The sequence below is a fragment of the Pomacea canaliculata genome, linkage group LG7 (genome assembly GCF_003073045.1).
Source record: "Pomacea canaliculata isolate SZHN2017 linkage group LG7, ASM307304v1, whole genome shotgun sequence".
Lineage (NCBI taxonomy): Eukaryota > Metazoa > Mollusca > Gastropoda > Architaenioglossa > Ampullariidae > Pomacea > Pomacea canaliculata.
The window spans coordinates 13078204-13090456 of NC_037596.1; the positions used below are offsets into that span (position 1 = coordinate 13078204).

The window sequence follows — 12253 nt, forward strand, 5'->3', positions numbered from 1 at the left end:
ATTTACTCCCATGAAGGTAAGCCATACAATCACTATCAAAGACAAACAAAAACAGTTCTTCACTCACATCACGCATCCATCTGAATCACTGTAACAGTTTTATTCTTATTAAAACTACCATGGTCACTAGTGATACTTTTCAAAAAGAATGCTTTTTGATGTACTGTTAACAATCGAATATATTAACCATTCAGCAAATTATTTATATCTATTCTAGACAGTTCTGTTACGGTGCTTTATCAAGTCCATGAATTTGTAACTGGCCCTAGGAAAACTGGATCGTTGTAAATACTAGCTGTGCATATATATAGTTGTAAATATTTTTTTGTTACAGTTTCTTAATTTTAGATACTTTTAGCACATTCACCCACCACAATATAAGTGTTATCGCTTCACGCAAAGAAATGAGTAAATAAAGATTTAAACAGATATTCAAATTTTACGTCTTTTACATTTAAGGTATGAGAGTGGTTGCTTTAAATTGTGGTTGTATGCTCAAGAGGCACAGATACAGTAAATGTAAGACATTTCACTTTTCTTTAACCAAGATATCCTTACTAGTTACAAACCTTCACATTTCATAATCCAATTATAATAATATAGTTTTTGCTGTCAAGCAATCCATTATCCCACCTGGTATACACATGAAGAAGATTTTGATGGGATAAGAACTTGTTTCGATTTAGTTTCTTGTGGGACTGAAAAAGACTATGACAATAGACTATAAATGCAAACGACACTCTGCTTATAGGAATATTAATTTATAAAGCTAAGCCACAGCAAGCCATGATACCTCAAAGCTATTTGTCCGAGATATACTAATATTATTAGATGTGGATTAGATGTCTGCTTCCTGGTGATACCGAGTAGTGCATGTGTGTGTCTGTGAATGTTTGTCTTGGGGCCAGAAATAATTTGTTTAAACAACCTTTAGGCAATTGTTTTTGTTTTGTGGTAAGAACTCGGGAGTGACTCCCACTCGTGTGTGTGTACAACACCGCTAGTGTCCTTAACATCACAAGCAGGTGTTACGTGAGGTAGGTGACGCGGGCCGGCTAAAGATAAACATTTCTATATCGGAAAACACCTCACCAAAATAAAGCTCAAGCCCTTTATTTGTAGAATATCGCCGCCATTTTTTTTCCTGTTACAGAGAAGTAACACTCATGTGGCAAACAAGTTGCTATATGGATTATTACTAGAAAGGTAATAATCTTTTCATAATTCAGTTTTCCTTTTTAACATTGCTTATTTTTCCATGTTTATAGTTATGTGCGTTTTTCAGGATTCGTGTCCAGTTGTACATTAATGCTACTGCATTGTTTGTACCAGTAGTTAGGTCGTCCTCCAGCACAGGGGTAGATTTCTGGCCGCAGGTCTTTAAAGATACAAGGAAATTATTTATTCTTGCTCTGCAAAGACAACCTCTCTTCAATAAATCTAAGAGATTGTTCATATCAACATAAATTAATTTTAAGTTAATCATAATAACAACAAATTTTTTGAGGGACAAGCGAGGAACGTCTGCACAGATATGTTTCTCTCAGTCTAACTGTATCGTGGCGACTCATCGCACAGTGACTGCCAGGCAGGCTTTGAGTGTGTGACAAATCGGTAAAATCCGGCCAGCTCTGTACTATAAAAATGAAATGATATGGGGTGACAACAACGCCTAGCAACTACTACTAACCCTCATAAGACATCTCAAAAGGCTATATGTACTAATGGCTAAAACATTCACTGTTTACGATCCTGAGAAAGTGAAAGATAACTTTATTAAGCTAAGTTAATTAGTTATTTTAAATCTTTTGATGTCCATTGATGACACTAAAACCTGAATCATCAAACAGATTATAGCTTTTGTGCGTGTTTTACAGAGGAGGGAGAACTTAACTCCTAAGCATTTGTTGATGAAAAATATCTAAATATTTTTGCTAGTATAGTGTAAGGCGTTAAAATTTGTGGTATAAATCAGCTTGAAAAATCTTACTTCGTTAGGAGCAAAAATTGGTCAAGAAAGGTATGTCAAAATAACTGTTTCAAGGACAATGTTTATAGCCTCTTGTCTTTAAATAAAGAAGGGTAATCAAAGTGAGTAAAAACTTTGTGAATTAAGGTCAAAGGCTCTCACATACGGTGGGCGACGGGGGCACCCACCATGTGCTCGCTATTTCTACTGTGTGTAGCTTTTTGCACTTTGCAGTGAACTTTATTTCTTATTTTTATTTCTTTTTCTTTTGTGACTATAGAAACTTCCCACACATTAACATAATGCGATATATTTTTCAGAAATTACAGACTCAACAAAATCAGGGGTTGTCAACAGATACAGTTAAATCACACTACTGCAATGGAAACAAGAGAAAGTAAGTTAATGGATTCATGCGTGCAATAAAAAATCACAAGTAAATTACCAGGCCAAAGAATTACCTACACCACAAAACAAAATACACTCATTACAATTTCCAGAGGCGAAGCATCTATTTGTGAGTTAAAAACAAACTGATCTTTAATAAATATAATTTTAGTGTTTACGTATGTTGCAGGCAGTCCTAAAATTGGTTGTACAATAAGGAATCAAAAGGATCCGTATCAGATTCAGTGCGCTTTTTCAACGGACCCAGAAGATAAACGAGACTTTTCTGTCTACTTTTATTATCCTGATGGACGGCAAGGTATTCTGAATCGCGGTTTTTCTGCCTTTGTTATTTCCTGATTTATTGCCATTGTATATTTTATTTTCTTGCTCTTTATTTGTACTCAATATACGACTGGGCATGCACTAAAGAGTCATTAGAAGAATTGAACTGATATCTTGGTGAGATCAATGTCAATGATAAATATGTAAATAAATACAGTCAGCAGTACTATTTATCTACTACCGTCGTGAGATAATATTTCCAGCTACTACATTTTCAGTTTTAAGCTTGACATTATTTTGATTTAAACACATCAGTTAAATACTTGCATCGCAAACGTTTTAAGAAAGTCAGAAATAAAAACATCTCTCAGGCATTGAATATTAGTAGTTATGTAAGCAGACACATTTGAGGAGAGCGATCTTTCTAAATGATAAGTGTTCTTGGATGTTTTAAGTAAAGTTTAGAAGGTTTAAACGTGTAACTCAGTTTATTAATCTCAGACCTATTTTCAATATTTTTCGTAGAGCTAATGGTTCGTTGTACACACAACGAAGGATACGACTGCGCCGTCGCACATGAGGGTCTCACTATCACGGAAGATCTCATCATCTCAGTGTCTGAAACGTTTTCGGAACAAAACGGAAGCTTTGTTTGTCGGAATGGAGGCCTGCCATTGGATGATTTTCCATGTTTTTACTCAGGTAAGATCTTATGTTGCTGTCTTTTAATAAATGCATTAAATTTTTTTTAAGTAGACAGAAGACGATATGTTCGTGTGGGACTGCACAGAAGTTTTAATCTGCTTACTTAGGTATAAAATGTTTTGAAGAGGTGGGTAGTTATGCAGATTAATCAAAAAGGCGAATCATTTAATTTAAAACTACGTGGTAGGGTAGCTTTCTTAACTGTTGAGTTTCAAGCTTATAATGATTTTTCTTGACAGTGTTTTAACATGAGTTCATCAAATGAGAGTGATGCCCCTTCGCGTAAAAGGCTGGAGGGGACCTGCTCTCTGTCATTTTATCTCGTCTGTGGATCTGCATCGAGTTTCGGTTTCTCCTACTCATCTGTGATATTTGTTGCGCCGTTCGTCTCTCTGTTAGGGAGTGTTCTTCAGTGCGTGTGCTGTCATAACTTACAACAGACATAGTGTTCCACTAGCCGCTTCTGTCTTCTGTTCTTCCATCTTGCTTTGGATTTTTGACTGTACCGGATTTTGTGCCTCCTTTATTGACAATTTAGTTGCTCTCGCGTTGTGGACAAGTGTGGACCATGCTTTTGTGTTTGTGTCTTCGTGCATCTTGCTGCCTGCGTGTCACTGACTGTCGAAACCTTCGCTTCTTCAGTGGCAAGCATGTGCTCTGCTCTCAACTGTGTTGCCTTCAAACTTTAAATTCAATCTGAACTCAGGGCCGTTGAGAGCCAGCACGGGCCACGGGGAAGAGGACTTGCTACAATAAGTAGCTGGTCAAGTTCATAGTTCATAGATTCAGTGACCAGAAGCTAGAGACAGATAAAAGTTCTGTCACACATATATCAGTAACAAATCATTGTGCTTGTTCCTAATCTAATTTATTTAAATTAATTTTTATTTGTGGACTGAGTGCTAGATGCAAGTGCTACATATCTTTTCTAATCGTTTTCTTCAAATTTCTTCTTAGGTAACAGTGTGAAGCCTCAGGTCAGCTATGGCATTGAAGAAAATGGTAAGTAGCAATTCACCTTGCTTGATTTCAATATACACTCACTCGTGCCTTTGCTACTGATCTAAAATAGATTTCCCTAGCCACCTTCAAAAACATAAAGTTTTAATCTCAAATAATTTTTTTTAAAAATCACATTAAAAATTTCCATTTTTTTATAGCGAAAATGTTCATTAGTCTTCTAATTGTTCTTGCTGCAGAATCGTGAAAATTGCTGTCTACCTTATAGTTTCTTTGATTCTGGATATTCTTTATTTACTTAAAGATTACAGGTTAATCGAAAAGAATTTTTTACGTATATACCAACCACGATTTTTTACCAATTTTCCACTGTGAACCTACTTCAGATGTGTCAACTGTACAGCATGCTTTGCTGCCTTAAAATCGAACAGTAACCCATATTCTTAATATAAATTTATTTTGAAAATGGATTGGATTTTCATCTGTTGGTGATTTTTGAAATAGAAGTCTATATACATGTATGTATGTTTGCGTGTTTGCGCACTCGCGCGCGTGTGTATACATTTATTCTACATCATTTAGTATCACGAATTTCTGCATTAATAAATCATAGAGCTAGAAAAACTTGTTTGTTATATCTAAGTAATTTTAGGGTCACCAAACACTCGCAGACTTGTACGTATCCCAAAAGTAAAACGAGGCTTTTCACTCCCATACCCGTGTGCAGACATGTCAGTTCTTTCTTCTGTCAAAAGTTGCATTAACTCATCACAAACATCCTGACCAGCATGTTTTTATACAAAGATTTGCATATACTAACATTTATACACATGTAGCAAAACATGTTTTAAATGAAAGACGCTTAACTGAGTTGATATGATGTTTCAAAGATTTATTTTGTGTTTGCTTCGAAAATGTAAAAATTTGAGCGTTAGAAACCGTAAACAACAATGACAACTGGGTGCAGAATCGTGACAACTGTTAAACACTAAAATCAAAATGAATCTGGCTTTGACTTCTCTCACATCTTTGAATGAATAGATGAACGAGTGAAGCACACATTGTAGACAATGGGTTAAAACTATAATGGTTTTGCCTTGCTGCTTCTACTCAAGTGATGCTGGACTTGATTGAAAGTTAGGAGTGCTACACATTATAATGATATGTTCTTCTATTTTAAGGATCCAACACACTTGATAAGCCTGAAGATTGTGGAACCAAAGGCGAGTAACATACTCTTGTGATTTATGCTCTTTAAACTGTGTTATTAGCTACTACCAATATAGAGATTTGTAACAGATTTTTTTTCATGTACGAATGGCGTCTTTTGTGTTACTTTTTATAATGTAACATTCTTTTAGCAAGGAAAGAAAATATGTCTTCGTAAACAATTCAGATAAACATTCCAGTCGCAACCTTAGAAAATGGACAAGTTATCGGGAGGTCCATAATGTAAATAGATTTTGCCACTGAGTTTACTACAAAGCTGGGAAAAATTATTGGTGCATGTTTCGTCAGGGTACTCTTTACGAAACTTAATGTCGTGCGATTCCTACAACACCCCTTCTACGTCAGGTGACTAACGGTCGGCATACAGACGCCGAGAAATAACACTGATTTCATTAAATCAAGATTCCGCTTATTTCTGTTTAGTAAAAATTTTTTAGCCACCACATGCTTAAACATGCACGTGGACAGATTGAGCTAAAATAATCTTTCATGATTCACGATCTAAAGGTTGGTGCAGTTTACATCAAGAACGGAGTAGAGGGGAAAAGAAGACAACTCAACTGAATATAGCTCACGTTCTCTGATGAATAGTACTGATGCTTTTGTAGCGAATGTCATGACCAACCAAATCACAACTTTAAAAGACTTGAAAACCGAAAAGTGTAGTTGATACCATTTCCAAGACCGTATCGTGGCAGAGAGAAATGTTTCAGATGAATAAAATCGTGCAATCGACTACATGGGTAGCTTAGCATGGATATCCGGTCCACAGCTACACCTTTTACGTTTGCTCTAGCGTAAGTCAAATAATTTAACACAAGCATGTAAAAATTCAATAAAGAGGCGTTAAAGACAAAAAACAAGTAGGGATGTACTTGTAAGTAGTGTTGAATGATAAATGTTCGCATGAAGGCACGTGTTTGTTGTTTATCTGTACTTCATGGTTATGTATACATATACATTGCATGGATGTATATGGACGATCTATGCAAGTCTCGTTTGACATCGTGAGCATAGCTTTCTTTTAAAAAGCGGAAAAAAAGCTTTTGGTGGACTCGAAAAGATATGTTAATGTGATAAAGAGGCACTAGGTTCACTCAAGATGGACGCGTGTACCACGCACCGTCGATGGGCGGAGCAAGAGCGGGGTAGATGCTAGCGGTTACTACCCGTAGTGGCTTTCTCACTGTCCGATTGCTGGACTATAGCTGCTGCTTCGTCTGTTTTCTTTCCAGTGGTTCGGTAAGGATGTGTTGTGCATTGTTGTATGCATGTGTATGCCAATGTGTGCATGATAAACAAGCCATCGTCTGAGGTATATAGCATACAACGGTGCAAGAGCAAAATTGCTATTCATGCATTTTAATAAACGAAAAACACTTGAATAATGAAATTAGATTTAATTGTTTTTAATTGGACGAGTCTGTATATCACAGTTATCTGATACAAGAGGTTTGCGCTATTTTTTAATGAAATATTTTGACAATGTGTGCACTTCATTGTAAAGGACTACATAAGGAACATTTACTAATTAAAAAATATGTCGCAATTCCTATAACCCATGACTGCCACATGTATACAGGAAAATGATTAATTGTTAAATTATTGGTTACATGAAAGGTAACTTTTTTTTAGTTAAGGCTTCTTTCAAATAATTTATATTTATTTTCCAACCATTTTTGTAACAACTGCGTGAGATTTCGTCATTGATTTTTAGCTTAATTTATTATGCAATACCTTGATTACAACTTTCTTTGTTTAAACAGATCTTGCAGTAACTATCGGTGCTGTTCTTGGAGTTGTAGTCCTAATTCAGTTCCTGGTCATTGGCTTTCTGCTGTTCAAGCAATACACGCTTAAAAAGCGTGTCAACAAATACAAATCTCGAAAAGGTAGGACGATATTATCACATTTACTTGAGCCCTTACATATACTTCTAAGAGATATAAGAAAATTTATCAGAATCAAGAGAACATAGAAACACACAATTTTAAATAGAAAAAAAAACATAAAGCTAGACAGACGTCTATGTACATTATTCAAGTAGATCAAAATGTTAACAGCTTTCAAGTTATCGGGTAGTAATGTCTGATGAAGACTTTCTTTGAAATATATATATACTTACATACATATCTGTTACAGAGACTGAATCTTTCATCGTGCCTGAACAGTAAGTTGAATGTTTTGCATCAAAGTTAAATATATCCTTTGACGTAATCATCATTATATAGAAAGTTTTATTAATATTGCGTTAGTATAATGATAACATTTACTATTCAGCTGATTTGCACTCACAGATGCGCACAAAACCAAAGCAGTGAACAGTAATTTGTAAATAAGCAGCAAATACCCTATGGACAAATTAAAAGGAAATGACTTAACAATATAAATATACATTTCAAGTAGACAAAAATTAACAGACAACCATTTACATAACCACATACTAGAATGAGCAATATAGAGCACAGAAGGTCTTTTACCGGGCTGTGTTCAATAGTCTGGGAGAGAAAAAAGTAATCCAGAGAATAAAGACATTCCCTTATCATACTTCTTCTCAAGAAGGGCAACCGCCAACAGGACCCTCAGCCTGATCAGCCACACAAGCAAGGTCATGTTGAATGGGATTCAAAACCACCGAGGTGTTATGAGCAGCAAAGAAAACCAGTCTTAAAGTAGTCAGAAGAAAATATAAACAGATCTTCATCAGTCGTATTCTGATCGAAAATGGTTTGACGCATGGTAGAAAGTTCTACAATAGCTTAATTATTTATAATTTTTAACGAAGTCTGGACAAGGGGTTTAGCATGTTATGCAGAAATTTAGCATTGGAGAGGGTGCACAAAGGTTGTCAGCTTTGTCCAGATACGCTGCCTGGTGGGAGATTTCTTTAAAACAGTAGACGTTTGCCAGGGCTGCACTCTGGCATATGTGGTTCTAAATTTCTGGCGAGAGGGTGACAGCTCTTCATCACATTTCTTCCTTGTCCATTTATCCGCATCAGGTTTTCTACTAGTGATCCTTGAATCAGTGACATCATTACCTGTGTTTCATGATTTGTTTCGATCCCGCCGCAACAGAATTCATTAGCAGTAAAGTCAACCGAAATATCTTGAACAATTGCAGTAGTAAGCGCTGATGATGTTGAGTGCTAACGTTTTCCCTCGAAATACAGGAAAATACTTGAGAATATAGACTTTTCAGAAAAATCTCTTACTCTTCGCGTAGTTAAAGTACAACATGTCAAAAACTGTTTCTAGTTCTGTGTGAAGTTGAAGTGTGAGTATCCAACAATTCGTAATTCGATGTGAACAGCGAAAAAACTGTGAAAACTGTTCGTTATGAACATGTCACCCTGTACCAAAAGTGTTCGGAACAAGCTGGATATTGTTTGCCATAATGCGATGATATGCCCAAAATGGCCTCATACAGTGTCCACTTCACAAGAGGCTGCGGAAATTGTTCAGGAAAACAGTTCTGATCAAGTACATGGGTTGTGCTCAAGGGGTTGTGTATCCGGATATCAGCCTTTGTATTGTAATAAAGCTTGTAAGAAAGATTTCTCCGATGTAGGCTGCAGCAACATGTGTGGTAGCTGTTTCTAAGTGCTTGCGATGCCTCATCAGGAGATTGTTTAGGGTCATGCAGTGCTGGATACCAGGATAACAGATAACAGGAGAATGTCCAATGGGCTGTATGAATCCTGCAGAGCTGGTACATATAGCATGAGCTGCAACGACACATGCAGCAAATGCACCAAACCGTGTAACATCAGTTACAATAGGTGATAAAAACATGTGCTGCAGGACACCAGTTACTTTTAAGTTAAAAAGCTTGCAATAGGTGTTTGTTTGGCCTTGATGACAACAAGACATGTGGCAACTGCTCTGGAGGAAGAATGTTGAACGTCGTATCAAGAGATTGTCTACAGGGCTGCTGGGTTTTAAAGAGTTTTTCACGCCTTCCATCAGCTACACGCTGCTCTTGGTGTCCTGATACTGTGGCTATCTATAATCAAGGCAACGTGAACAAATCTTTTGTTCTTAAGACAATACAAGCTCATAATCAGATTCATGAACTGTATGGTCCAAAGACAGTTACTGCTTGAATCCCCGCTGGTATTATACAAGCAGTGCAGCAACCTGTAAACTCCTGTCATTTTACAGGCTTTTCTTAACTGGATTAATATGGATGAACGTTTCATAACATTTAGCAAAGATCTTGTAGAGCTTTAATTTTCTTACATTTTTGTATATCTATAAATATGCCGCCCTAAAATAGTATGCTCGCGTACTTAAAGGTAAATCAAATTGAGTTCGGCTCATCCTAGAAAAAGGCGCTATACAAATAGACTATTTATTTATTATTTAAAATAATACAAATGCACTCATGCGTATCCACACCCATTAGCCGATAGATTGTACTCAAAAAATGTGATGATTGTTTGACACAAGGCATATGAACGAATCCATGATCTCTTAAAAGATATTGACATTATTTTTCAGAAACGTGCACTGTGTGGTCCCAACTGTATCCATCAAGGATTACGTTTCTGAGAACGAAAATGAATCTAGCGAGAAAAAACAAATTAACGAGACGCGATGGAGCTTTCTAAGTAATGACGACCTGAAACCAGATGAACCATTGAATGCAGTCACTTTATGGGTAAGGACATAGTAATGTCAAACTGTGATAGAGTAAACACAGGTCTAAGTGCTGAAAAAGAACCCAGTAAATCTCAACATCGTGAAGTCCCTTTAACGATGATTTGTAACATTAATTTTTGCACTTGTGTTTTCTCTATCTTTCCTTCTTTCTGTCCATCATTATCTACGTCAGTGAATGACTGGATTAGCTATGCCGTTTTTTCTTGTTTCTGTCTCTAACAACTTTTTTTACTTAAAGAACAAAGTGAGCTAAACCACCTTTAATTGTTTGGGCTTATATGGTAAAATTGATTATCTTATTCTTTCCTTTCAAAAGTTTGTTGCAATTTACAATCGTGTCTGACATGAGTCTTCGAGGCTTTTCAAGTACGCTGCCATGTTGTGTTATCACTGAACCGCTAGACGAGAGAGCTTCCATCTTGGGGAAAGGGGGTCTTCGTAAAATTTTTAATTAAAGCAAAGTGATGAAAAATTGAGCGCAGAGGAATAATCTAGCCACTGTTACAAACAATAACATAGAGTTTCAATTTAGGTACTGCATACTTCAATATATGATAACTATGGAAGACAATCTCTGCAAAAGTTAGGAAATTGTGTTTGCAAAACTTAACAAACCTCCTTCGGCATCACTTTCATTAAGACCGACATTTAAACGGTTTTTAGGCAGTAGAATTTGTAGAGATCCTGAATCACAGATAAAGCCAGTTCTCTCCCTGAGCTCTAGTGAAAGATTTGTTGACATTTGTAACAAAGTCATTAGAAATAAGTACGATGCAAACAACACGTTTGTTTGCATCATTACAGTTTGGCTTTCCACAGATTACAAACTATAAATCAAGGTATGAATGGCTAGGCAATTAAACTGTTAGCATCATCGTATCGCGCTAGACATTTGTTTTGTCAAATGAGTGCCACAAAATTGCACTCACTGCTTTAGCGTTTCTTGGAGATATTTTGTCCGAATGAAGGGCATATATCTCATAACATAATCAATTTGTTTTCTTTCAGGACTGAGTAAGAACTTGGCCCCAAGTGTTACGCAGCGTAAAGGTTTTTAGACGTGATTGTAAGTAAACAATTAATTTTTAACCCATAATTTTGATTATATATGATTTATAACGTCTTTATCTATCATTTCTTTCTAGCCTACAATGTCCCTTCCTTTTCCATAAAAAGCATGAAAAAGATTGCATTCTAAAGAACTTATTAGTTCAGTACAGTCAAGAAAGATTTGCAATTTTGTAATTCATCCTATCGTTCATTACTGAGAGTTTTATATAAGACAACAAGTTAGCAGAGTGATTCTGCAAAATCTGTCTTGAGAAAAATAAACTTCACAGAAAAAAACACTACATTAGGCAAAACCGTTGACATCAATCACAATAAAATAAACGATAGAGCTCCAGGAGATCGAAAAAAAGTATAAAAAAAAAGTAAAAGATCCAAAAGTTAAATTGTTTGTCAACAATAGCTTAGAGAGTTTGATGATTGGTTATTAAAACGTAGAGAAGTAATGCAGAAGAAAATATATATGATCGTATTAAAGTATAAAACTATATCTTTGTTAAATAAAAATTATATACGAAATCTATATTATAGACAGTTATTGTGTAGTAATAAGACCTAAGTTAGTTCCTCCCCCCCAAAAAAAAAGTACTTTCGCTCTGGATTCTCTCAGCACAGTATATTCTGAGATCAATATTCTTTTATTTTTTGCCACCTTATATCACTTTTTTCTATTTCCTTTTGATTAATCCTGATACTGAACATCTCATAAACTGTTAGTTACTTTTTCAAGCTGTGTTTTTTATTTACACAGATTGCAAGATATTGTCAAACACCAGGCGGGTCTACCAGAGTAAAAATTTTGATGACTGGGAAACGATTGGCAAACCTATCGAGCTGTCTTCGTAGATGTTTTCTTTAATTAAACAAAAAAAGTCCCATGAAAGCAGACAGTGATGGATCTTCTAATCTTCTCGTTTTCATTTTAAAAAAAAAAAATAATTACAGCCGATAAATAGTCCATATCAAGTTAAACAGCTGACGAAGG

General features: G+C 35.8%; 1 protein-coding gene across 1 annotated transcript; it reads left to right on the plus strand.

The window, feature by feature from the left end:
• The first annotated feature begins 1105 nt into the window (after window positions 1–1105).
• Window positions 1106–12191, plus strand: LOC112569683. Its single transcript, XM_025247570.1, has 11 exons — window positions 1106–1206; window positions 2290–2366; window positions 2547–2675; window positions 3167–3343; window positions 4304–4348; window positions 5488–5529; window positions 7303–7428; window positions 7679–7706; window positions 10039–10198; window positions 11209–11266; window positions 12020–12191. The coding sequence occupies exons 2-10, from the start codon at window positions 2351–2353 to the stop codon at window positions 11212–11214; spliced, it is 729 nt and encodes a 242-aa protein (XP_025103355.1). The 5' UTR covers window positions 1106–1206; window positions 2290–2350; the 3' UTR covers window positions 11215–11266; window positions 12020–12191.
• Window positions 12192–12253: the final 62 nt, after the last annotated feature.